The sequence below is a fragment of the Carcharhinus amblyrhynchos genome, chromosome 4 (assembly GCF_965287045.1).
Source record: "Carcharhinus amblyrhynchos chromosome 4, sCarAmb.v2.hapA, whole genome shotgun sequence".
In the NCBI taxonomy this organism is placed as follows: Eukaryota; Metazoa; Chordata; class Chondrichthyes; order Carcharhiniformes; family Carcharhinidae; genus Carcharhinus; species Carcharhinus amblyrhynchos.
This window is the reverse complement of record NC_137327.1, coordinates 3,230,146-3,256,794: the sequence shown is the minus strand read 5'-3', so window position 1 is coordinate 3,256,794 and position 26,649 is coordinate 3,230,146. Positions and strand designations below refer to the sequence as shown.

General features: G+C 40.9%; 1 protein-coding gene and 1 non-coding gene across 2 annotated transcripts in view; one reads left to right on the top strand and one right to left on the bottom strand.

Moving 5' to 3' along the window:
• The window catches only part of terb1 (telomere repeat binding bouquet formation protein 1), a 116,879-nt gene that overhangs the window by 67,654 nt on the left and 22,576 nt on the right, over nt 1-26,649 (bottom strand). Inside the window, exons 10-15 of the mRNA XM_080186592.1 lie at nt 20,558-20,683; nt 12,651-12,814; nt 10,335-10,721; nt 4,630-4,997; nt 1,961-2,022; nt 56-157 (exon numbers count right to left, since the gene is read on the bottom strand). Coding sequence (XP_080042718.1) covers nt 56-157; nt 1,961-2,022; nt 4,630-4,997; nt 10,335-10,721; nt 12,651-12,814; nt 20,558-20,683 — 1,209 coding nt within the window. The remainder of the gene's footprint in view (nt 1-55; nt 158-1,960; nt 2,023-4,629; nt 4,998-10,334; nt 10,722-12,650; nt 12,815-20,557; nt 20,684-26,649) is intronic.
• Nucleotides 22,423-22,617, top strand: LOC145342741 (U2 spliceosomal RNA). Its single transcript, XR_013886604.1, has one exon. It is a non-coding gene; the product is annotated as a U2 spliceosomal RNA (small nuclear RNA).

Below are 26,649 nucleotides of genomic sequence, written 5' to 3'. Positions count from 1 at the left end.
ACTTGGCACATACTTAGGTGGGTAAAAGTGAAATTTAAAAGTTATATGTACATACCTGAACATCGGAAATCTTGGCCCACAGTAACTGAAGGTGCAGGGTTTGTAAGACTAATAGTGATTTCATTGTCAATTAGATCTGAACACAGAATCAGTGGATCTATAAATAGGAAGACAATAAAGCATTGAAAACATTTACTTTACAAGTCTATTCTTCATTATAAAAGTAATATTTTCTTTTTCAGTCCTGCCTAATAGGGTTTACAACCCATTGCGAGGTTCTCTGTCAATATAACTCTGTATCTGGAGGATAGCAGGAGTACCATTTTCATTTCCTTCTGGATGAAAAAATCATCTCCACTCCCACATCCCAGAGGTACTGTCTGAGTTTGGAAATCAAAAGTTTAGTTAGTTAAAACAATAAGTAGCTAAACCATAGAGATCAGGCTGAGTCCCAGATCCTGCTGGATTAATTAATCTCAACCAAGGTATGGTAGAAGCACCAACAGATGGCTCAGTTTCCTAATGTTACTGAGAGCGAAATCATCCAGACTTCCACCACTGGGTATCACCTAATCAATAGCATGACAAACCAATTTGTCCTTTGTACATTGCAGGAATACCAAAGCGAACTTCAGCATTTTTTGTTTTCTTGCTAAGATTAGTGAATTCAGAACAGCCATCACACCTGGGATCTGCTCGCTATGGTCCAATGTCATAGTATGGAATGCATGTTCCAAAGTGCACTTATAAATAGTTTAAATATGATTTGGCAGATAAATCTATCTATACATTCTACTTTGGAATAGTCCAGGTTATTGCCACATACAGATGGAATGCTTACATGCTTTTAGGATTCACACGAGGTCCTATATGTATTCCAAGGGAATCAGCAAGATAATCTAAAATTGTTTACTGAGCATTGAAGTGAATATGTAGCAGTCAAGGGTAGGCTTTATGCAAGCCGGGAACAGAGTGAGGCCACCACACAAGCGGCACAGAGTGGGCTGGCTATCTCACCTAGGAAGGAAGCAGGCAGTTTCATCTCACTGATATAGAACATAGAACATAGAACACTACAGCACAAACAGTCCCTTCAGCCCACAAGTTGCGCCAATCATATCCATACCTACCAGGCCATAGAACTATCTGTAACTCCCAATCCCATTAAATCCCATGTACTCATCCAGAAGTCTTTTAAAAGACCCCAGTGAATCTGTAAGTAAATATCTATTTTCTTTAAAGCATTATTAAAACACCCTTTACATGCAGCACTTTCATACTATGAATATTATGTAGTATATTACTACTCATAGCAGGAAAATGCTTCATATGTTGATATTCACAGAGCCCCACATCCAAACCATGTCCTATATCTACAGAGCTATATAAAGTTATATAGCATTTGCATTTCGATGGGGGAATCCATGATCACTAGTCCACTTAAAATGGGCTCCTTCAACAAAGAAAGCCTGAGAACCACAGATGTAGAAGATATAAACATAGAAATAGAAACCCTGTAGTGCAGAAAGAGGCCATTCAGCCCATCAAGTCTGCACCAATCATAGTCACACCCATGCCCAACCCTGCATCCCTACATATTTTCCTGCTAATTCCTCTAAGCTATGCATCTCGGGACACTAAGGGGCAATTTAGCATAGCCAATCAACCTAACCTGCACATCTTTGGACTGTGGGAGGGAACCAGAGCACCCGGAGGAAACCCACACAGACACAGGGAGAATGTACAAACTCCATTCAGACAGTGCCCAAGCCAGGAATTGAACCCGAGTCCCCGGAGCTGTGAAGCAGCAGTGCTAACCACCATGCTACTGCACCGCCCACAACATATGGCCCCTCTTAATGTTAGCTGTACTAACCAATTAGAATTTATGATATTGCTTTCCATTCAAGAGTTTTTGACATGTTATTATCATTGTTTTCAGAATGAAAGTGTTCCATACCTATGTAGTTCTGTTTGCTTCTCTTTCTGATAACTGGAACAGGTTTTTTGAATGAGTCATGGCTATAAAGGAAAAACAATTATGGGATAAGATAATGCAAGGTTGAATGAACAAAATGATAAATGTTCATAGTTTTAAAAAGATAAAAAATAATCATTTTTACTGGTTCATATGTAATACATTTTCTGCCTGCAACACTTGACATCAGAATGGGTGAGGGGCAGACAATGGTTAACCTCGAGTGGGATTTTATGGTTTTGGGATGAGCGAGGCTGTAAAATCCCACCCTTTTGTGTCAATTTCCTCCTGTTATAAACTCTTATGTCCACATGTAAACTCATCATGATCTGGCAGCAGATTCTACAATTACTTTAAAAGTTATTTTCCTACAACAGCACAGTCCTTTTGGAGGTTAATAATCAGACTTCTGAATGGACCTACCTTGCATTAAGTTGATCTTTCTCTACATCCTAACTATGACTCTACACTACATTCTATCCCCTCTACTTTCCTTCTCTATGCACGGTATGCTTTGTCTGTATAGCGTGCAAGAAACAATACTGCTCACTGTATAGTAATACATGTGACAATAATAAATCAAATCAAATCAGTTTCGACTCAACATCATTCAATCGAACAGGACTGAGAGGTGCAGTCGGTTCTTTGCAGCACCCAGTTTCCAAGATTCAGTTAACAAGCTAATTAGGTCATCCTTAAGTTTATCCATTTTAGATTGCAGCATCTTATAATTTATTAATTCCTTGCTGAGGTGATGTAAAGGGCAGGTTCCTGTTTTTCAAAAATACCTTGTGTTAAAGGACGTTCTAAATTCTATGCTATGGGATATTTTTACTTGAGCACACAATTATGCCTAGACATGTTTATAAAGTTTTAAAATCTTTTCTTTTTATCCAGCAGATGAACTCTGCCTTTAATTTGAATCCTGCTTTAAATTTTAATGCCCATTTCATCGGAGAATCACTCTTTTAAATCTTATAGCACTTTATTTTGAATTGGACTCTCTTATAATTTTGTAGTTATAGCTGCATTCCTTCACTAAAAGGACACACATTAAACAGCTACTAAGATTCTAGATATTACTAGGACTGACTTCAATGGAAGGATACAAGAGTCCAAAATAAACTGGGCAAATGTACTGAAGGGTGAAATAAAAGATCGGAATAATGTGTTTAATGTGACAATTCATACCTCAAAGGGGCAAGAACTCTACCTGCCAAGGAGAGACAACCATGGACAACTAAAGAGATCACAGACAACATTTATCTGAAATACCTTGGATGTCTACTTCAACTTTTAGAAAGTTGTGCACATTGCAAAATCTGCATTGTGTGATTCAAACATGATAGACAAGTGATAATTAAGTAAGTGAAAGTTACAATTCTCTCATACACCACCCAGTTATGAAAATGGTGAAATAGCCTGCATTTATTTAATGTCTTTCATGCCTCACAGTTAGCCAATAAAGTGCAGTGACCATTCTTCTGTAGATAACTACAGCCAAACAGCTGTTCATCTATTTCTGTGGTAGCTTTCCTTCATTAATGATGATGAACTTCCTCAGATGGCAATCAGGGTCAGACTGCTACTCTGCACCCACTTACCTGCACCAAATGCCTTCCATGCCAGTCTCACCAACCTTCTGACGCAGGCAGGGCAAGATCCAGATTTCACTGGGGACCGGCATCACAGTCTAATAAAGTTGAAGCTCCTTTTTTCTGCACTAGTTGCTGTAAAGTAGGTAATAAAGGTTCCATTGAAACTGACAGGTCAGGGAGAGAATAGGTCAAAGGTAAGTGGGCAGGTTTCGTGGGGTGGGGGGAATTGGAGGTCAGCTTAGAGGAGGATTGGACATCAGCTGAGATGAGACATCAGGGGAAGGTGGAGGGGTTGGACATTGGAATAGGATGAAAGGGTCAGACATTGGGAGAGGGGTGTTGGGGTCAGAGGGTCGGGGGGGGAGGGAGGAGGCTGGTGGGAGACAGGCTGGGGAGTCAGGTTGGATCAAAGTGCCATCCAGCCAGGTTGGGGCATTAGGTTGAGGATGAGAGTCAGGCCTGCAGGTTGGGAGTGGTAAGATCGAGGGGTGGGAGATTCCTAATGGGGTGTCAAGGAGTGGGGTATGAAGTTGGGGGGGGGGTGGTCAATTAATCGGAGGGGATGTCAAGATTCCTCTGGAGAGCTGTGATTGTGAGGAGAGTCCCATGTAGAGATCAGTCTGGGATTTTTAAAAATAGTCACACAGAAGTTAGAAGAGGTTCTATTTCTCAGTAACTATTAGTATAATGGCAGAACCATCCAAGTTAGGGTGGAATTTTCCCATACAGCCCACTACAGCAGGCGGAACATGAACCATGCTGAGGTCCGTCGGTCTTGTGCACGATTTTGCAGTCTTGAGTGAGCATGGCTGGAAAACCCTGCCCATTGTGATTTAAATCACTTTGTCAGATGGTTCCCAGCACAACACAATACAGAGGCAGTAGCAGGTCTGAGTAATTGTGATGCAAACCCTCATTTGGGAACGTCCAAGAGGGACACCCTCCACAAATCAATGCTGCAGAATCTAGAATCTATGGCCCTTTGTTTTCTTTTTTGTTTACCCTTTAAAAAAATGCCTTTCGTTCCTACTTAATCATAAGAAGGTGTCCTACCTCTTTGTAAAATCTTGCTCATTGCTGGATTTCTGCTCTTTTCTTGATGTACTTGGTCTTGGAAGTTCAGCCTCAGGTGCAATTACTGACTGGTTAAAAGGCTTTTCACCTGGCACAGACCAAAATTTTGCACCATATTGCTGATCAGTTTCTGGAACCCTATCTTTGTTCTTAATATCAGAAGATGCACTTGGGCCATTACTACCAGCTGGGTCAAAGGACAAATCATATTGCTGGCTTTCCATATCCCTTGCTTTCGCATCAGAACTCCATTTGTCAACATTACCAAATTGCTGTGCATTGGAAATTTTTCTATTTGCCTCCTGTGGAAAATCATCTTCTACAAATATCTGTCGTCTCACTTTTTCCTAAGAAAAAAATAAAGGATAAGAATTTGCTTTTAATTTCTTACTATTTATTTTTGCTTGTTTTCAATTAAATAAAGCTTAGGATGATATTTGAGAACAAGTATGTAATATTTTGATATTATTACATTGTATAAATGGTCTGCTCTCTGCTCCTCCCACAGCACAGTGAGTAAATTCATCACTCAGGTTTCCTGTTTTGTGCTGCCTTCACTGGGGTAGTGGGGTGGACACACCATATTGGTCCATACTACCAAGCAAGGCAGTAATCATTTGCCATGTGATTTTAAATCCATAATTTCCCTGATGTATTTCATTCATGCGGCGAAGGGTTCATATGAGGGGAGATTTGTAATGTTAAAAGGAAAAAGAAGCCAATAATGCAGGGTAGGTTTGCAGGCAATGATAACCAATATAACAGAAAGTGACAAACGTACAAATGTAGGAGTGCACAAGCAAATAAAATCAAAGTAGAAAAAATGGTAAGAAGACAGAGTAAAGGCTTTTTAACTGAACGCATGTGACATTTAAAATGACACAGCTGAATTGATAGCACAAATAGAAATAAATGGGTTGAATGAAAGCCATTACCGAAGCACCGTTACAAAGTAAACACGGCTGGAACCTCAACGTTCAAATGTATTTGAGTTTTTGGAAAGACAGAAAGAAAGGAAAAGGAGGCAGTATAATCCTGTTAATAAAAGATGAGATCAGTACAGTAGTGAAAAATTATCTTGGTTCAGAGGGCCAAAATGTAGAATCAGTTTGGGTGGGCATAAAAAATAGCAAAGGATAGAAGCCACTGGTAGGAGTGGTTTATAGTCTGTGACAGTAGCCACCCTGTAGGACAAGTATTAATTAAGAAATAATGGGGCTGCTTAGAAATGTATTACAATCAGTGCAGAAGATTTTAATCTTCATATAGATTGGATGAATCAAATTGACAAAGGCAACCTAAGCTTATTTATTAGTGTCACAAGTAGGCTTACATTAACACTGCAATGAAGTAACTGTGAAAATGCCACACTCCAGTATCTGTTCGGGAACACTGAGGGAGAATTTAGCACGGCCATTTCACCTAATCAACGTGTCTTTCAGGCTGTGGGAGGAAACCAGAGCATCCGGAGGAAACCTACGCAGACATGGGGAGAATGTGCAGACTCCACACAGTGATCCAAGCCAGGAATCAAACCCAGGTCCCTGGCGCTGTGAGGCACTAGTGCTTACCATGTTGCCACTGTAGCACCATAGTAAGAGTGCTCATTACAACACAGAATTTCACTCTCAGTTTGACAGTCAGAAATTAGGCCCTGAAACTCATGCCTTAAAATTAAATAAAGACATTTACAAGTGTGTGATGACAAAGTTAGTGGAATGAGAAAATAGGCTAAAAGGTAAGAGAAGCAGCTACAGATATTTAAGGAAATATTTAATAATTCTCAACAAAGATATATTCTATTGAGAAAAAAGACTCTACAAGGATACACCATCCATGACTAATCAACAAAGTTAAGGGCAGTTTCAAATAAAAAAACGTTCAATACTGCAAAAATAAGTGGTCAGCCAGGAGATTGGAGAACTTCTAGAAATCAGCAAAGGATGACTAAAAAAAAGGGAGAAATTGGAGTATCAGAGAAAACTAGCAAGAAATACAGAAACACAAATTAAAAGCTTAGTCATAGAGGTTTATAGCATGGAAAAGGCCCTTCGGCCCAACTTATCCATGCCTCCTTTTTATTAAAATCCCTAAGCCCATATCCCTCGATACCCATTTTACCCATGTAACTACATAAATGCTTTTAAAAGACAAAATTGTACCTGCCTCTACTACTACCTCTGGCAGCTTGTTTCAGACATTCACCACCCACTAAGTGAAAAAATTGCTCCTCTGGACACTTTTGTATCCCACCCCTCTCACTTTAAACCTATGCCCTCTAGTTTTAGGCTTCCCTACCTTTGAGAAAAGGTATTGACTATCTAGCTGATCTATGCCCCTCATTATTTTATAGACCTCTATCAGGTCACCCCTCAGCCTCCTACGCTCCAGAGAAAAAGTCCCAGTCTATCCAGCCTCTACTTATAATTCAAACCATCAAGTCCGGGTAGCATCCTAGTAAATCTTTTCTGCATTCTTTCCAGTTTAATAATATCCTTTCTATAATAGGGTGACCAGAACTGTGCACAGTATTCCAAGTGCGGCCTTACCAATGTCTTGTACAACTTCAACACAACGTCCCAACTCCAGTATTCAATGTTCTGACTGATAAAACCAGGCATGCTGAATGCCTTTTTCACCACTCTGTCCACCTGTGCCTCCACTTTCAAGGAGCTACGAACATGTACCCCTAGATCTCTTTGTTCTGTAACTCTCCCTAAAGCCCCACAATTAACTGAGTAAGTCCTGCCCTGGTTCAATCTACCAAAATGTATCACCTCGCATTTATCTAAATTAAACTCCGCCTGCCATTCATCAGCCCACTGGCCCAATTGATCAAGATCTTGTTGCATTTGGAGATAACTTTCTTCGCTGTCAACTATGCCACCATTCTACACGTATATAAAAAAAACTGGCTAAAGTGAATGTTGGTCCTTTGCAGGGTGAGGCTGGGTAATTAATAAGGGAAACAAGGAAATGACAGATACTTTGAATAAATATTTTATGTTATGATTCATAATGGAATACTCAAAAACATTCCAGGAATGGCAGAAAGTTGGGTACAACAGAGGAGGAATTTAAAACAATTATGATCACTAAAGAAAAAGTATTAGAAAAACTAATGGAACTAAACATCGACAAGTCACTTAGACCTGGCCTCTATCATAGGGTCTTAAAAGAAATAGTTTAAGGGATAGTGGAAGCACTGGTTGAAAACTTTAAAAATTCCTATATTGTGAAAAGGTCCCAGCAGATTGGAAAACCACAAATGTAACATGATTATTCATGGAAACTATAGACCAGTCATTGAAAAAATGCTAGAATCCATTATTAAAGAGCTAGTAACAGGGCATTTAGAAAAGCATAATATTATCAGGCATGGTTTTGTGAAAGGGAAATCATGTTTGATAAATCTAGTAGAATTCTCTGAGGATGTAACAAGCAAAGAGGATAAAAGGGAACAAATTGATGTAATGTATTTGGACTTCCAAAAGGTATTCAATAAAATGCAAAATAAAAGTTTATTATGCAAGAGTTCATGGTGTTGGGGTGAATTTTAAAATGGATGGAGGATTGGCTAATTAACAGAAAGCCAGAGTCAGGATAAATGAGTCATTTTCAGGAGATCAAACTGTGACTAGTGGAGTACAACAGGGATCAATATAGGAGCCTCAACTATTTACAATTTATATTAATGACATGGACGAAAGAACAAAATGTATTATAGCCAAATTTGCTGATGATACAAAGATATGTAGGAAAACTATTTATAAGGAGGATATAAAGTCTGCAAAGGGAATTTGATAAATTAAGTATTAGATAGGTGGCACAGTGGTTAGCACTGCTACCTCACAGCACCAGGGACCTGGGTTCGATTAATGGCTTGGATCACTGCCTGTATGTTCTCCCCATGGACTTCCTCCGGGTGCTCTGGTTTCCTCCCGCAGTCCAAATGACATGCTGGTTAGGTGCATTTGCCATGCTAAATTCTCCTTCAGTGTACCCAAACAGCTGCTGGAGCGTGGTGACTGGTGGATTTTCACAGTAACTTCATTGCAGTCTTAATACAAGCCTATGTGTGACATTAAGAAATAAACCTAAGTTTAAGTGAGTCAGCAAAAATTTGGCAAACTGAGTACAATATGGGAAAATTTGAGGCTGTCAACTTCGGTAGGGAGAATAGAAATGAATATCATTTAAATTGAGAGGGTAAACACTGAATCACAAAACATGAAGATAACTAATTAGGAAGGTTAATGGAATGTTGGCCATTAATACAAGGCATGGAATATAAAAGTAGGGAGGCATTGCTACAACTGTACAAAACATTGGTGATACTGCATCTATCTGTGGTGATATGATAGCACCTTTAGTACTGTGCAGAGTTCTGGTCTCCTTACTTAAGGAGCATGTATTTGCATTGGAAGCAATTCAAAGAAGTTTCACGAGGCTGATTCCTGGGATGAAACAGCTATCTCATAAGGAAGCTTGGGCCTGCGCTCATCGGGGTTTAGAAGAAAAAGAGATCGAACTTACTGAAACATATATTATGAAGTGGGGGGAGAGTTGGTGAGGGGGAGGTTGACAGGATAGAATCTAAGAGGATATTTCTTCTCATGGAGGAATCTAGAACTAAGGGGCACAGTTAAAATAAGGGGTCTCGCATTTACACAGAATCATAGAAGATAGGAGCAAGAGGAGGCCATTAAGATCATGGCTGATCATCCAACTCAATAGCCTAATCCTGCTTTTCCCTCATACCCTTTGATCCCATTCGCCCCAAGTGCTATATCAAGTATTGAGTGCATTCAATGTTTTGGCATCAACTACTTCCTGTGGTAATGAATTCCACAGGCTCACCACTCTTTGGGTGAAGAAATGTCTCCTCACTTCTTTCCTAAATGGTCTACCTGAATCCTTAAGACAGAGATGAGTATTTTTTTCCTCTTAAAGGTTTGTTAGTCTTTGGAATTCTCTTCCATGGAGAGCAGTAGAATTTGGGTCATTGAACATATTCAACGTTGAGCTGACAGATTAATTTACAAAATGGGTCAAGGATTATGGCAGACTGGCAGGAAAGGTTAAGGCCACAATCCAATGAACCAAGATCTTACAGAATGTTGGAGAAGGCACAGTGGGCCGAATGGCCTACTCCTGCTCCTATTCCTTACTTTACCATCTCATTGTTGGGGGATATTGCTGGAGGTTAAGCCCCCTCCAATAGGGAGAGAATAAGAAAACAGAAAATTTGGAGAAACCACCCCAAGTCATCTTTGTAAGCTTTCTACGAATAATCATTTGGTAGTACAGGACTCGAGTATTGCTGAAATAAGACATGTCAAAGCTTTTCAACTTGCTCTCATCTGGATACTTTCCAAGAATAAGGCAAGAAAATAAGGGTAATTTTGATATATATGTTTGTATTGAACTTTGCGCAGAAGGTGGGCATTAACTGTTCACCTGAATTCCTATAGACACAGATTGAAATTGTAATCATTGGGTTAGGAAACATAAATAAATAAACACAAAAGTGTGTAAAGTTTGACTCCAGTTCGATCCTTCACCAATTAGGTTTCTAGAATAGAACAATATATAACGGTACATGAAAACAAACCACTGTTTAATAACGTGTAAAAGATTCAATATTGTCATAGGAATAAAGAACAACAAAATAAGTGCCGCACCATTAGCCGCTGATCTCTGCATTGAATTTTATTCGCATCAGCTCTTGAATAGGATGAATTAATTGCAGGAATAACAGAATTCTCTTCCCTGTATTCATTTGTTGCATGATTGAGATGGAGTTTTCTTTTCTCTGGGGTAAAGTCCTGATTTGTTGCCTGTCTTGTTCCACCAGTCCACTTAGCCCTTGAATTATCCACACAAAGTTTATCCAAGGAATGCTGTTCATTGCAATGTTTCAGTGGCACATCTTCCTTCTGTTTCACCATCTGGTCTCTTTCCGTAAGCAATGGCTCACATGACTGAAGCTTCAGGATCAATTGTGAATTTGGTCCTGTAGCTGCTTGGTGTACATTTGTCTCTCCAGCATTCATAACGCTACTTGCCGTCTGTTATATGATTTAATGCAGAATAATGTAAGTTAGAGCAACATAATCAGAAATTATTTTTCAACAAGTTCATTAGTATCGAATATATACCAGGAATAACAACACATCATTGCTCATCATCCTGACTTGAAAACATATCGCTATTCCTTAACTGTCATTGGATCAATATCCTGGAACTCTCCCCAAAAGCATTCTGAGTGAAAATACATCTAAAGGGCTTTAGAGCTTCAAGAAAGTAACTCCACTGTTTTCTCAAGGGAAACTAGGGATGGGCAATAAACGCTGGCCTAGCCAGCGATGCTCATATCCCATGAATGATTTTTTAAAAAATCAGTCAACTATCATGAGAGGTCTAGCTGCGGCATAGTAGATAATTGCAATGGTTGCTGTAGTACTGAGGTCTTTAGAGCAGAAGTTTCCAGAGGTCAATCTCTATTAGTGCTAATCACAGTCAGTACAGTAGCTGGTATTCTTTCTACAATTGCTTCAGTGTTTCTGAGCTGGTATAGGAGTATAAAACAATCAACTATTGTTTCTATTTCTAGTTCCTATCTAGGATTAGAACTGCTTGCATTGGCAGAGGTTAGACAAGATGGGAGCCAGTTAGCTGGGATGCTTCTCCTTATGTGAAGAGTAGCCATGTGGGGAAGATGTCTGACAGTGACCATGAAACCAAAATCCATTTATCAGCACCCTCAGGAGAAAATGAAGAAATCCAAATCGTGCAACACCCACCCCTGAGTTTTTCTGAAAAACAAAGTCAAAATGTTTGGAACAGTACAAGTAGCTCCACTACAGGGAATTATTGTGGCACTGTGGGCAAGTACGGAGCAAAAGCTAGATACCTACAGACAGGAAGGCTGATAAACCCTAAGACTTATCCCAGATTGCCTCCACGTGGCAAGTTCGTAGCAACACAGAACTTTCAGAGAAATATCACTTCACACTTTCTCAACATGAGTGGCCATGCATCTCTGGGAGAGGGTGGGAAAAATAAATAAATGACAGTAACTGGGGAAAGACTCAAATATATTTTTTGAATATCTCTTAAAGACTTTGCATAATCCTTCACTTACTAAGCCTAATGCTATGAAATCACAAATTAACTCTAGTTAAAAAGGCAGGCACTTAGGGTTAATGACATGTTCATCTCTCTCTTGCTGTCAGTTTCAAAAAGTCAAAAAAAAGTAATATTATCCCATCACTTTAGACAGACTGGGATTGAATCCAACCTCCAGAGATGAAAGATTCATGTACTGATCCACTGCACCAAACAGAATCTGCAATTCATCATCTTTCTCTGCCCATGCTGCTGAAACATTCATCCATGATTTTCCAGACTTGAATATTCCAATGCTTTATTGACCAGTCTCCCTATCTTCCACTCTTCCTAAACCTGAGCTTATCCAAAGCTCTGCTGCTCATGTCCTAACTTGCACAGAGTCCTATTCACCCCATTCCCCCTGTGCTTGTCAACTTATGGCCCACCAATGACTTGAATTTGAAATGCTCAATATTGTGTTCAAATTCCTCCATGTCTTACACCCTCCCAACTTGTGTAATCTCCTTTTGCCTTATAGTCCTCTGTGAACTCTGCACTCCTCCAATTCTGGACCCTCATATTCTACCGCAGATATCCTCAGCCCCATCATTGGGGGCCATACCTTCAGCTACCTAAGACTTAAGTTTTAGAATTCCCTTGCCAAACCAATCTGCATCTTAAGTTCTTTTAAGGTACTCAAAAATTTTAAACCATCTTTCGGTTAACAGACCTAAAAGTGTCTTTTATAGCTCAGTGTCAAATTTTGGATGCTAAAGCTCCTTGAAGTGTCTTGAGGTATTTTATTGCACTAAGAATACTCTATATAAATGCAAATTATTATTTTTTAGAAAAAAGTAATTATATGAAGGAGAACTTAAACAATTAACCTGTTCTTGCTGTTTTTCTAATGCTTTTATCTTATTTAAAAATTGTTCTGCAAATTTCCAGTAACTGTTCAGGCTGTTGTTCTTTTGATTAGGAATGTCAGATGTAGTAACCGTGTCTCGTCTTGGTTGAACATCCTCCATCAGGCTATTCGATAGTTTCTCAGCTTGGAAAGAGACAACAACAGGTATAAAGGCAAACATAATAAACCCTAAATATAAAGATATAGAGGGTGATTTTACCAAAACAATTGAGGGCCAAAAGAGTGGTAAAACGGGAAAGAATTGCACCCATTTTTTGGACAAGCTCTCAGACTCGATTTCATGCCACCTAAGGAAAATGAGGCAAAGTGTGATTCACGCCAATAAAGGGAGTGGATGGAGTCTATTCTTGTTGGGAAGCTGGCTACTAACTGCAAGGTATACTATTGCGCATGTGCCTTGATCTCTGTATTGTGTACAAATGCATTTCTCTGAATCTAATTACTTAAATGTTTTAATTCTCCTCGGAGCCTCCTCAATTGTAACATGTTTAATCATGGTACTAAGTTCCAAAACATTGTAACTGGTATCAGGTCTTATCTGAGCGTACAGCCAGTTTAACTCTCCAAACAAGCTTCTTAACCCTCTATTTGTCCTTTGGATGCTGGATTATCTTTCCGTGAAGACCTGATCTACTTTGTAGGAATATGATTCACACTTTCTAGGTATGATTGTTGATTCAAGGTTACTCCTGACCTGTTCCACTAATATCTCACCCTATAGAAAGACTCCTTGAAGCCTGATTTCCAATCTTAAATTCCCCTTTTACCAAAAACAAATTGCTCAAATTCCACAGAACACCCCATAGAAAATCGATGTGCATCATTAATATGCCTGTGAGTTTCTCCTTATGATACAAAATGGACTATTATTTAGTTTTTCTTAAGGATACAAAATGGGCTGTTATTTAAATGGTAAAATAATGCAGCATGCTACACAAGGACCTGGGTGTCCTTGTGTAAGAATCACAAGGAGTTGGTTTGCAGGTGCAGCTGGTAATTAAGAAGGCAAATGAAATTTTTTCCTTTATTGCCAGAGGGATGGAGATCACCCGAAGATCAGAGACCAAATGCCCGTGATCGTTGAAGTGTTTGCCAACAGGAAGGGAACAGTCATGCCATTCATCACGTTGTCGGATGAATGAACATCGCTCAACAATCACCAGACAAGACTGTTCCCTTCCTGTTGGCGAACACTTCAGCGGTCACGAGCATTCGGTCTCTGATCTTCGGGTAAGTGTTCTCCAAGGCAGCCTTCACGACACACGACAATGCAGAGTCGCTGAGCAGAGACTGATAGCCAAGTTCCGCACACAAGAACACGGCCTCAACCGGGATCTTGGGTTCGTGTTGCACTAACTGTAACCGCCATGACTTGCCTGGGCTTGTAAAATCTCACTTACTGTCCTGTCTGGAGACAATACACATCTCTTTAACCTATGCTAATGCTATCTCCACTCACATTGTCTGCATCTTTAAGACTTGAATAGCAGGTTAGCTGTAAAGACTTGCATTCTAATCTGTATTCTGTAAACTGTGTGTGACTTTATATGCCCGTCTCTGATCAGAACCTTCCACACACCTGACAAAGGAACACTGTTTCCAAAAGCTTGTGAGATTACTATCAAATAAACTGGTTGGACTCTAACCTGGTGTTGTGAGACTTCTTACTGTGTTTACCCCAGTCCAACGCCGGCATCTCCACAGCAAGAATTTGTAGCCATGATCAGCAGTATCCAAGGCATGGCTAAGTCCCTGAGGACCACAGCTAAGGAATTCAGAAACATGCTCCAGATATAGAGGGCCATAGCTGAGGGCTGTCACATCAACATTAGTGCAAATGTTGAGCCTCCAGGACTGGCAGCCCCAGGTGGCACAGCGGTTTCTGGCTCTCACTCCAGCTGCCCTTCTATTCCCATTGATTGTCCCTGGGGCCCACAAGTGTCCCAAAGGAGGAGGAAGCTCTAGAGGCCTTCCACCAGGAGACTCCAGCAATCTCCAGCCCTTCCAAATTCTCCCTCCCAGACACTGGTGCATTTCAAGAACAGTGAGCTGAACCGGGTGGCACGGCTACATCCGTGACATCTGAAAGTTGGCTGGGCCCTCCGGGTCCCAGCCCTCCAGAGGTTGCTGGACAAGGGCATCACAGGCAATGGGGTAAGGAAGACAGCAGACTGGTTGCACCTCTGATGTGCATTCTGCCAAGTCACTTGGACGTAGCATTGGACCATGCCTAAGAAAATTTAGGACCACCAAGCAGGATGGGTGAAGGCAAACACCGTAGTTCCGGATAGGATAATTGCATTAAAATTAATCAACATTAAAGAATATCGTACAGTATTTGGCACCAATATGGCGCCAGGCTTTGAGCCTGCACGCAATTTTCCTGGATTATTGCGATCTGCGCGAGGCACGACATGGCAAGAAAATCATACGCGTTATCATCCCTGAACCTAAAGCAAGTAGAATTTTTATATTCCTTGATCTTACTTTTATCGACTACTGCATCAATCCAACTTACATTTCAACCAATCCGTTCCACAAACTGTGGATGTGCAACTCTGTCCAACACAGCACATTTAAATAAATCAATGACTTATTACACATTATTAAACTGAAGCTTCTTGTGACCAATACAATTCTCTCAGACTGATCAATCTTGTCAGCTTAACCTTTCTGAACCTTCAGTGTCATGCTTTGCCATCAAAAACCCTGTTGCTCCATTTTGGACAATTTACTGCATAATGATATTTCAAATCACATCTGTTAATTATTCCTCAAGCATTCCTGCAGTTCATTCTTCTGTTATTATTATTCCAGACTTGTCATCTGCCAGATCTGCCATAAAATGACTGCATCCTCAGTTCTTTTGTCTGTGATTCCTGTGTTACATTAATGTATGCCGTCTTGCATCCCATATCTATGCGGTCTTGAAATGCCACAGGCATTGACTCCTTCACCTTTTGTGACACTGCCGAATGTCTCATTATTTTGAACTGAAGGCCACGGTAAATAACTGGTTTCCCAGGAATTTTTTTAAAGTCTCAGACATTGGAGTGTCTCCTTCAGAGAATCGAACTCCAGTTAAAGCCCGGGTGCTTTTGCATAATCCAACAATTTGAAAGCAAACACTGAACCAGCTATTTACAAGTTGACTTTCTGCAATTTTGTACATAGTCTGTTAAATTCAATGATATATGCTTTGATGAAACAACCATCCATCTTTCTAAGATGATCAAAGTCTTACCATGCCCTTTTTGCATTTTTAATAGGTCATTTTTCTTATAAATTTTATCCATAAATTTTAATAGACGATCCAAACTTTTAATGTATATAAACGACTTGGAAGAAAACTTGGCTGATTTGGTTAGCAAGTTTGCAGATGATACTAAGATTGCTGGAGTTGCGGATAGTGATGATGACTGTCAGATATGGATGCGGATAGGCTGGAAAATTGGGTGGAGAAATGGCGGTGGAATTTAATCTGGACCAATGTGAAGTGATCCAATTCAGGTGGAAGCTACAAAATAAATAGCAAAACTATCAGGAGCATAGATACATAGAGGTATCTGGGAGTACAGGTCTACAGACCTTTAAAAATGGCAGCACAGCTGGAAATGGGGTTGAAGAAAGCATATGACATGCTTGCCTTCATCGGCTGGGGTGTCAAGTATAAAAGTTGGCAAATTATGTTACAGTTATATAAAACGTTGGCTAGGCCACATGTGGAATACTATGTCCAATTCTGGTCACCACATTACCAGAAGGACATGGAGGCTTTGGAGGGATTACAGAAAGGGTTTAGCAAGATGTTGCCTGGTATGCAGGGAATGATGAGGAAAGGTTGAATAAACTGGGATTGTTCTTCCTGGAAAGACAGAGGCTGAAGAGCAACCTGATGGAAGTTTATAAAATTATGAGAGGCATAGATAAGGTGAACAGTTGGAAGTCTTGTCCCAGGCAGAGGTGGCAAGTACAAGGGGGCACGAGAGCAGGGTGGTGGCGGTGGCGGCGGTGGTGGTGGGGGGAAGGTTCAGTAGAGATGTACGGGGGAAGTTATTTTACACAGAGGATGGTGGGGGCCTAGAATGCATTACCAAGTGAGGTGGTTGGGGCAGATACATTAGTGGCATTTAAGACTTATCTGGAAGCACACATGAACAGGCGGAGAATAGAGGGATATAGGCAGTTGGTCTAGATAGGACAATGTGATTGGTGCAGGTTTGTTAGGCGAAGGGCCTGTTCCTGTTCTTTGTTCCTCAGTATCTAACTGCCACTAGCTCCAAAAGTACATTGAGTTTGATCCTGCTTATGTTAAGAAGCAACAGTACCAAAGCCAAACCTGCTGTTTCTTTGGGAAGGATATAACCCATGTCCACATATCTACTGCATTTTCCACTGATCGTAAGATTCAGATTCAGACAACATTGCAGGGGATAGAAATCATATCCTGACACTTTACTCTTGGTTTCAGCCATTCCTCTCAAAAGTAACTCCAGTTACAATCTTCTGTCTCAAAATACATTCTTAGTTTCCAATTTTCACCTTTAGGCTACCTTTCTGTGGTTGTACATTAAATGGACCAAAACCAGATGAAGTACAAACCAAACAACAGCTCTTTTTCTTGCTAATAGATTTATTCACAAGATGCAACATCTGTCTCCTAATGAATAATTCAACATCGCAGCTGAAATTAAAACCTTGAATGAAAGAATGCACATCACTTGTGTGTCTTTAACACATAATCAGCAAACCATTAACAATTGGGAAGGTGATGGTAAGCTGCTTTAATATTGTCAAAGTTATGAATGGAACAGAACACTATCAAATTATCAACAAACAGCTCCAAGCCTGACTTCATTAGCAAGTACTCACTGATATTTGGAATTCAATATTGTGGATAAGCAGAACATACAACTGCAAAGCAGTGCAGGGTCCTGTTCTGTTCTGAGGTCCACACAAATTCCCGAAAAGGTCATTAGATAATGATTCAGGTAGGAGCTCCTGCTGAACTCGGGGTGTTGAGGCCAACCATACTCAATTACTCCTGATAGTTCAATCAGTAAATGTGCTAATTGTGTTAGTATTCATACAAAGTAACAAAACATCTGTGTTATTAATCTTAGTTTGTACTGAGTTACTTTATCTTGATTTAGTCAGTATTTGTAGCAATATGGTTGACACTAACTTCCCTGCAGGGGCAAGTAGGGATGGGCAAGAAATGCTGGCCCAGCCAGTGACACCTAAAGCAAAAAGAAATGGTGAGTCTCCTCTAAAATAATGCTTAAAAATATTAATGCTTTGGTTGCTCTCAAACAGTTAATCAAGAGAGGATGTTGGTTGAAACACGAGCCACAAAAATGCTATGCAGCCTCTTTAACAAGTGCCAGCAGACAGTTTAAGTGGCAATCAGCTATACAACAAGCCTCTGGATGGCCATTCCAAATACTTTGCATTGGTATTCACAAAGGAGAGGCACATGTCGATTGGTGGTGTCTCAGAGAGGAATGTAAACCCTCTAGAGCAAATCATCATTACGAGTGAGGAAGTGTTAGGAACCCCCAGGGCCAGATGGTATCTATCCCAAATTACAGAGGGAGACGAGAGAGGAAATTGCTGGGCCTCTAACAGAAATCTTCGATACATTGTTGGCCACAGGTGAGGTCTCACAGGATTGGAGGATAGCCAATGTTGTCCCGTTATTTACAAAGGGTAGCAAGGATAACCCAGTGAGAGTGAAATTGTTGGAGAAGATTCTTAGGGATAGCATCTATACACATTTGGAACTGAATGGTCTTATTAGCAACAGACGGCATGATTTTGTATGAGGTCATGTATCACTAATTTGATTGAGTTTTTTGAGGAGGTGACAAAAATAATTGACGAGGGAAGAGCCATGGATGTTGTCTACACGGACATTAGTAAAGCATTTGACAAGGTCCCTCATGGCAGGCTGGTGCAAAAGGTTAAATCTCACGAGATCAGGGGTGAACTAGCTAGATGATTCAAAATTGGCTGGGCCATAGAAGAGAGGGTAGCGGTGGAAGGTTGATTTTCTAAATAGAGGTCTGTAACTAGCGGTGTTCTGCAAGGATCAGTGCTGGGATGTCTGTTGCTTGTAATGTATATAAACAACCTGGAAGAAAATGTAGCTGGTCTTATTAGCAAGTTTGCAGATGATACTAAAATTGTTAGAGTTGCAGATAGCGATGAGGATTGTCAGAGAATACAGCAGGTTATAGATAGGCTGGAAAATTGAGCAGAGAAATGGCAGATGGAATTTAATCTGGACAATGCGAGGTGTGCATTTTGGTAGATCCAATTCAGATAAGAGTAGAGAATAAGCGGCAGAACCATCAGGAGCATAGACACACAGAGAAATATCAGAGTACAGGTCCACAGATTCTTAAAAGTGGCAGCACAGGTGGAAATGGGAGTGAAGAAAGCATACGGCATGCTTGCCTTCAACGGCTGGGGCACTGAATATAAAAGTTGGCAAATTATGTTATAGTTATATAAAATGTTGGTTAGGCCACATTTGGAATACTGTGTCCGATTCTGGTTGCCACACTACCAGAAGGACGTGGAGGTTTTGGAGGGAGGACAGAAAAAGTTTAGCAGGTTGTTGCCTGGTATGCAGGGCATTAGCTATGTGGAGAGATTGAATAAACTGGGATTGTTCTCCCTGGAAAGATGGAGGCTCAGAAGCGACCTGATAGAAGCTTATAAAATTATGAAGGGCATAGATAAGGTGAACAGCTGGAAACCTTTTCCCAGTGCAAAAATGACAATTACAAGGGGGCATAAGTTCAAGGTAATTGGGGAAAGATTCAGTAGAGATGTGCAGGGGAAGGTTTTTACACAGAGGGTGGCGGGGGCCTCGAATGCACTGCTAAGTGAGGTTGCTGAGGCAGAGTGACATTTATAACTTATCTGGATAGACATGTGAACAGGTGGGGATTAGAGGGATACAGACGGTTGGCCTTGATAGGACCACGTGATTGACGCAGGCTTGTTGGGCTGAAGGGCCTGCTCCTTTGCTGTACTGCTCTTTCTTCAAATGCTGCCTTTTACTCCTTAATCAAGAGGGCATCATGCACCAAATGCAGGCTTAATTGATGTTTGAATTTAAAACTCCAAAAGTTGGCCATCTCATCATTGCCTGGAGTACTGTGTGCAGTTTTCGGCGCCGTACTCACGCAAGGATATTTTGGCCTTGGAGCGAGTGCAGAGGAGGTTCACTAGGCTGATGCTGGAGTTGAGGGGGTTGAGCTATGAGGAGAGGCTGAATAAATTAGGCTTGTACTCGTTAGAGTTTAGAAGAATGAGGGGAGATCTCATTGAGACGTATAAGATGATGAATGGGATGGATAGGATAGAGGTGGAGAGACTCTTCCCGCTCAGAAAGGATAGTAGGACTAGGGGGCACAGCCTCAAGATAAAGGGGGGGCGGTTTAGAACGGAGTTGAGGAGGAACTTCTTCACTCAAAGGGTGGTGAATCTCTGGAATTCTCTGCCCGTTGAAGTGGTGGAGGCTACCTCGCTAAATATTTTTCAGACGCGAGTTGATGGGTTTTTGATAAGAGAGGGGATTAAGGGTTATGGGGAGAGGGCGGGAATGTGGAACTGAGCCAAGACAGATCAGCCATGATCTTATTGAATGGCGGGGCAGGCTCGAAGGGCTAGTTGGCCTACTCCTGCTCCTATTTCTTATGTTCTTATGTTCTTATGTACAATATTTGGTGAAATTGTTCTCTAAGAGTTAACCACATATTGGGCTCTGGTTGTACCAGTGAAATTCCAAAACTACAAATCTAAGTAAAGCCCTTAGTAAAGGTTAAAAGAACACGAATGCTTTTATGTACTTACTGATTAGCTGGCAACTCTGTAGAACAAAGGTGGCTGCTTTCCTTTGCTCCTCATCCTGGGCTTCAGCTACAATTTGGATCATAAGTGGAAGGCCATTGCTCTGCAGTAGGTGGTACTGATGTGCCTCTGAAAACAAACATTTTGGTTTTACCCATTATGTTTATTAACTATTGACAAATACAAATCATCAAAATATAAAATGTCAAGCAACATTATAGAAAATAGATAAAAGTAAATTACTGTGGATGCTGGAATCTGAAGCCAAAAGAGAAAACGCTGGAAAACCTCAGCAGGTCTGGCAGCACTTTGACTCAAAACATTAGCTCTTTTCTCTCCTGACGGACGCTACCAGACCTGCTGAGATTTTCCAGCATTTTCTCTTTTGGTTATAAAAAATAAACATTTCCTTAATCTCAACAAATAAAGAAACTTACTTGCTCCATGATTTCATCATTATATTTTACCTTGGTGTAGTAATGAGCCTTGGTCACCTCAAAAAAGAGTCTTGGCCATTAATATTAATTATAATACTCCAACTAGCACCCCAGCTGAGATCAGTTAACTCTGCACAAATCATGGGATTGAAATTGGGACCGCAGTTCAATGTAGTGATCATAAATCTGATTAAAAGCAAATTACTGCTCTTTACTCTAAGTCACACACTTTCAAAACTTATCTCACTTGGTAGATTTTCTCAGAACAAAGAACAAATACATTCAACCTCTCCATTTGACCTCATTGCATTTGAGAATTGCATAATAATTTCCACACAACCAAAAGAATGGAGGAGATTTGAAAATGCTGGAAATCTTTTAACAGTCACAGATGGTTTCATTTGTTGTTGTAATTTCATAATTCAATGTGGTTGATTCTCAACTGTCCTCAGGCAACTAGGGATAGGCAATAAATGCTGGCCAGCCAATGGCACCCCATGCCCACAAATGAATATAGTTTTTAGTTTAAGAATTTAAGTTTTAACTGGGATCTGATTATGAAATTGATAAGTAACCCTGAAGTAAATGCAATTCAAACAAGCTTGGAGTTAATTACAGTTAAATCTTCACAAATTAGAGGGACTACTATTTAAAGGGCGAAAAGCTGCAGCATGCTATGGTGCAGAGGGACCTGGGGGTCTTTGTGCATAAATCGCAAAAACCCAGCCTACAGGTGCAGCAGGTGATCAGGAAGGCTAATGGGATGCTGGCCTTCATAGCGAGGGGAATGAATATAAAAGTAGGGAGGTCTTGCTGCAACTGTACAGGGCACTGGTGAGGCCGCAGCTGGAGTACTGTGTGCAGTTTTGGTCACCGCACTTGCGCAAGGATATTTTGGCCTTGGATGGAGTGCAGAGGAGGTTCACTAGGCTGATACCGGAGTTGAGGGGGTTGAACTATGAAGAGAGGCTGAATAGACTGGGCTTGTACTCGTTGGAGTTTAGAAGGATGAGGGGGGATCTTATTGAGACGTATAAGATGATGAAGGGGATCGATAGGGTAGAGGTGAAGAGGTTCTTCCTGCTCAGAAAGGACAGCAGGACTAGAGGGCACAGCCTCAAGATAAGGGGGGGGCAGTTTAGAACGGAGTTGAGGAGGAACTTCTTCACTCAAAGGGTGGTGAATCTCTGGAATTCTCTGCCCGTTGAAGTGGTGGAGGCTACCTCGCTAAATATATTTAAGACGCGGGTAGATAGGTTTTTGGTAGGCAAGGGGATTAAGGGTTATGGGGAGAAAGCGGGAAAGTGGAACTGAGCCACTTCAGATCAGCCATGATCTTACTGAATGGCGGGGCAGGCTCGAGGGGCTAGACGGCCTACTCCTGCTCCTATTTCTTATGTTAAATTAACATGTCAACATGACATCTTATGAATCACTTCTCAGCCTTTTTGGCTAAGATCAAGTGTAGTTTTGGCATCCTGCACTTCACTGAAGTCATGAGGTTACACTGAGGCTTTATTTGAAGCAATTTTTTAAAGCAGCATCTAGGCCTTTTGGCTAAGATGCAAATGAGATCAAGCCTTGGTGAAGGTGTCTACTCCACTCAGCTTGGATCATGTAGCTCAAGCCCAAGAGAGGAAGTGGGATGCTTGTCTTGTCAGCTTGGATCAGGAATATCTCACTTGCTGAGACTTTGAATTGGACTTTGATTGGATTGAATTGGATATAAACAAAAAAAAACTGACCTAGTTAGATATTTTCATCATCTCACTTGTCTTCAGCCCAAAAAGCTCTTTATCTACTGATGCTTCATCCTGAGTTATTTTCTTGGCGGTTTTTGTCAACGATGGTTTGTCATTGTCTTTCCATCTCAGGCAGGATAAGGAGGCAGATCTCAAATCTACCTCAGTTGGAGCAGGATAAATAACTTACTAAATTAAAATTACTCATTGTTCACCTTATAGAAGTGATATCTACAAGCCTCTGCTCTTCCCAGACAAGTGATTTATATGCTCACAGTCGCACAGTTTTGTTTTGTGCATGAGCAGCATTTCTTGACTACTCAAATTCATCAATTTCAGACAGCAGGGAACATGACCCATAGTACAAGTTCCTTAATCATTTCCACTTAAGTCTTATGTAATATATTCACTTTTTCACTAGAAAACGGAATCAGCAGTCCATAATGTATTTACAGATTTTTAGCATTACTATAACAAAATATGCAGTCTTTGAAATTATGCTGCATTAGTAGTGATGGACAAGATTTTAACTCATTCAAAAACCAGCCAGTTGCACCATTGGGTTAAAACTGGATGTCATCACTTAGAAACATAAAAAATAGGTGTAGCAGAATAGGCCATTCAGCCCTTTGAACCTGCTCTGCCATTCATTCTGATCATGGCTGATTATCCAATTTGGTAATCTGTTCCCACATTCCCCTCATATTCTTTGATCCCTTTAGCTGCAAGAGCTATAATCTAACTCCTTCCTAAAAACATGTTTTGGCCTCAAATGCTTTGTGTAGTCGAGAATGTCAAAGACTTATCACTCTCTAAGTGAAAAATTTCTCCTCATCTCAGTCCTAAATAGTCTGCCCCAAGTCCTCAGACTGTAAGCCAGGTTCTGGATTCCCTTGTCAGTGGCAACATCCTTATCTGGTATTTTAATGAAAATGTTAACCCAATTATTTTAAACTAGCGAACAGTATGTTAAAATCACAATACCAAAATAGTATAAACATAGAACATACAAGAAAGGAGGAGGAGGAGGCCATTTGGCCCTTCAAGCCTGCTCCACCATTCATCACATTCATGGCTGATCATCCAACTCAAAGGCCTAATCCTGCTTTTTCCCCAGAATCTTTGATCCCATTCACCCCAAGTACTATATCCAGCTGCAGCTTGAATACATTCAATGTTTTGGCATCAACTACTTTCTGTGGTCATGAGTGGCACAGGTTCACCACTCTTTGGGTGAAGAAATGTCGTCTCAGCTCCATCCTAAAGGGTCTACCCTGAATCCTCAGACTATAGATGCTGGAAATCTGAAATAAGAACAAAATATGTTGGAAATACTCAAGCAGGTCAGGAAGCATCAGGAACTGGGTTCCAATGAAAGTTCACAGGTCTGAAGCTGTGTCTCCTGTCATAGATGCTGTCAAGCCTGTTGAGTATTTTTAGCATGTTTGTTTTTATTTACGTTAAAATACAAACAGTTTCTGCTAATTCAAGATGTGGCGCTCTCCCTCCTCAACTTGAAATTTTGATTTTTATTCTCCTACCATTTCCATTTTTCCCTGAAGACCAACTGGATCACTCAAAGAGGGCAAAGAATAAAGAAAAATTACAGCACAGGAACAGGCTCTTCAGCCCTCCAAGCCTGCACCAATTGTGCTGCCTAACTAAACTAAAACCCCCTACCCTTTCCGGGAACCATATCCCTCTATTCCCATTCTTTTCATGTATTTGTCAAGACACCCCTTAAAAGTCACTATCGTAGTAGCCTCCAATACCTCCACAGCAGCAAGTTCCAGGCACCCACCACCCTCTGTGTAAAAAAACTTGCCTTGTACATCTCCTTTAAACTTCACCCCTCGCACCTTAAACCTATGCTCCCTAGTAATTGACTCTTCCGCCCTGGAAAAAAGCTACTGACTTTCCACCCTGTCCATGCCCCTCATAATTTTAATCACTCTAGTAGCCTCCTGGGCTGACATCATTTAACTTAGCTAACTAACTCAGTTAACCAACTTATTGGCCCAGTTACACACAACCTTCACCAGATGATCTTTCTGATCAACGCCACAAGAAACTACAAAGGGTTCTGAATGTAGCCCAGTTCATCACTCAAACCAGCCTCCCATCCATTGATTCTGTCTATACTGCCTGCTAACTCAAAAAAGCAGCCATTATAATCAAAGACCCCACGCACCGCGGACATACTCTTTCCACCCTCTTCCGTTGGGGAAAAAAATATGAAAGTTTGAGAACATGTACCAACTGACTCCAGAACAGCTTCTTCCTTGCTACTATAAACCTTTGAATGGTTCCATCACACTGATTTTTCTCTACACCCTATTTGTAACTGCAACATTACATTCTGCACCTCTGCCTTCTTTCTCTCGTCTATACTCTATGAACGGCATGTTTTGTCTGTATAGCATGCAAGAAACAATAATTTTCACTGTATGCTAATACATGTGACAATTACAAATCAAATAATACTGGAGGTGGCAAATAATGTATTTACCCATTAAGCCATTGGGTAATTGACTCCCTTCATGTTAACAAGGAAATCAGAGATCCAATCATAACAAATTTATTTTTAAAGTGTTGGGTCCATGTGACACAAAATCCAAAAGGTTTGCCACATTTAAATACTAATTTTCCACTGAACCAAAAGATGGATGCTACCCGTCGTATGATCACAGAAACGGCCTTTAGTTCTGGAAGCTACCAACATGAGTTGCAAGCACAAAATAATTCCCCTCTCAGTCAATGGAATCTCTATGCAGACACCTTGTAATCAATGAAAGCAGAGGAAGTGCAGATGAACTGGCTTCCCAATCAGGACTATTGTAAAAAAGAGAAATCGAAACTCATCATGCCTTGCTAACAGATCTGTTAACAGACTCTCATATCTGCGACTGTCCAGGTCCACTTCAAAAGGAAAATATTGAGAGAACAATGGCCAGAAGCACAGAAACTGCTTGTTAAGCTGCAATTAACCATTAACAGGTTATGCCACATGACCCAAGCCTCTGTTTTTTTTCAATAGTTTTAACTATAAATCTTCGGCCTCGCAGGCAGTCTGCTGTTTTAACATGAACTGCAAAGGACTCTAGCAGCCCGTAGTCAGTTACCATATCTCATCACCATTGGTGACATTTTACAGCCAGACCACCGGCAGCGACCTTCCGCTGCAGGTTCTCCAATGACGGAGGATACAACAACAGTAAAACCTACTGACAGTAGCAAAGAACAAAGAACAAAGAACAACCCAGCACGGGAAACAGGCCCTTTGGCCCAACGAGCCCGCGCCGCCGCATCTTCCTACACCTACCCTGTCCTGTGTGTATGTGAGTGGAACCCCTAATGTAGCCAGATTCAGGGGAGAATAGTGTCAATTTGGTACACCAATCAGCCTAAGAGCACATCTTTGGGATAGCAGGACCGGAAGATCACGCCATTGGCCAATGGTGGGGTGCCTCCACAAAACACATCATATGGGGGAAGTAAATCCTGTCCCATGAAACATGCTTTATTTTAAAAATATCTGATCATGCCTGCCAACCAGTCTAAGCACAAAAAGCATGTGGCAACACCATTTGTTTCAAGGGTTTTTGTGCTGTCACCTGCAACCAGAAACTCACTGGGACTGAACCAAGCCACGAAGGCAACACCCTCTGGACTTTGACTTCTTGGACTCTGGACATCATGAGAACTGATATTAATTTCTGTGGTTTTGCCCTGTTACTATCCATTATTGTAAAACTCTTCTTCCATTCTCACCTGCTGCCATTCCCCCCTCCACCCCGCCCACCCCCCAACTCCCCCTCCACCCCATGTGCGTGGGTGTGAAAGGAAGTAACTTTCTGAGTTGTTCATAACACAAGTTTGCTACGGGTTAGTAGTAGATTTCTTCACATAGCTAAGG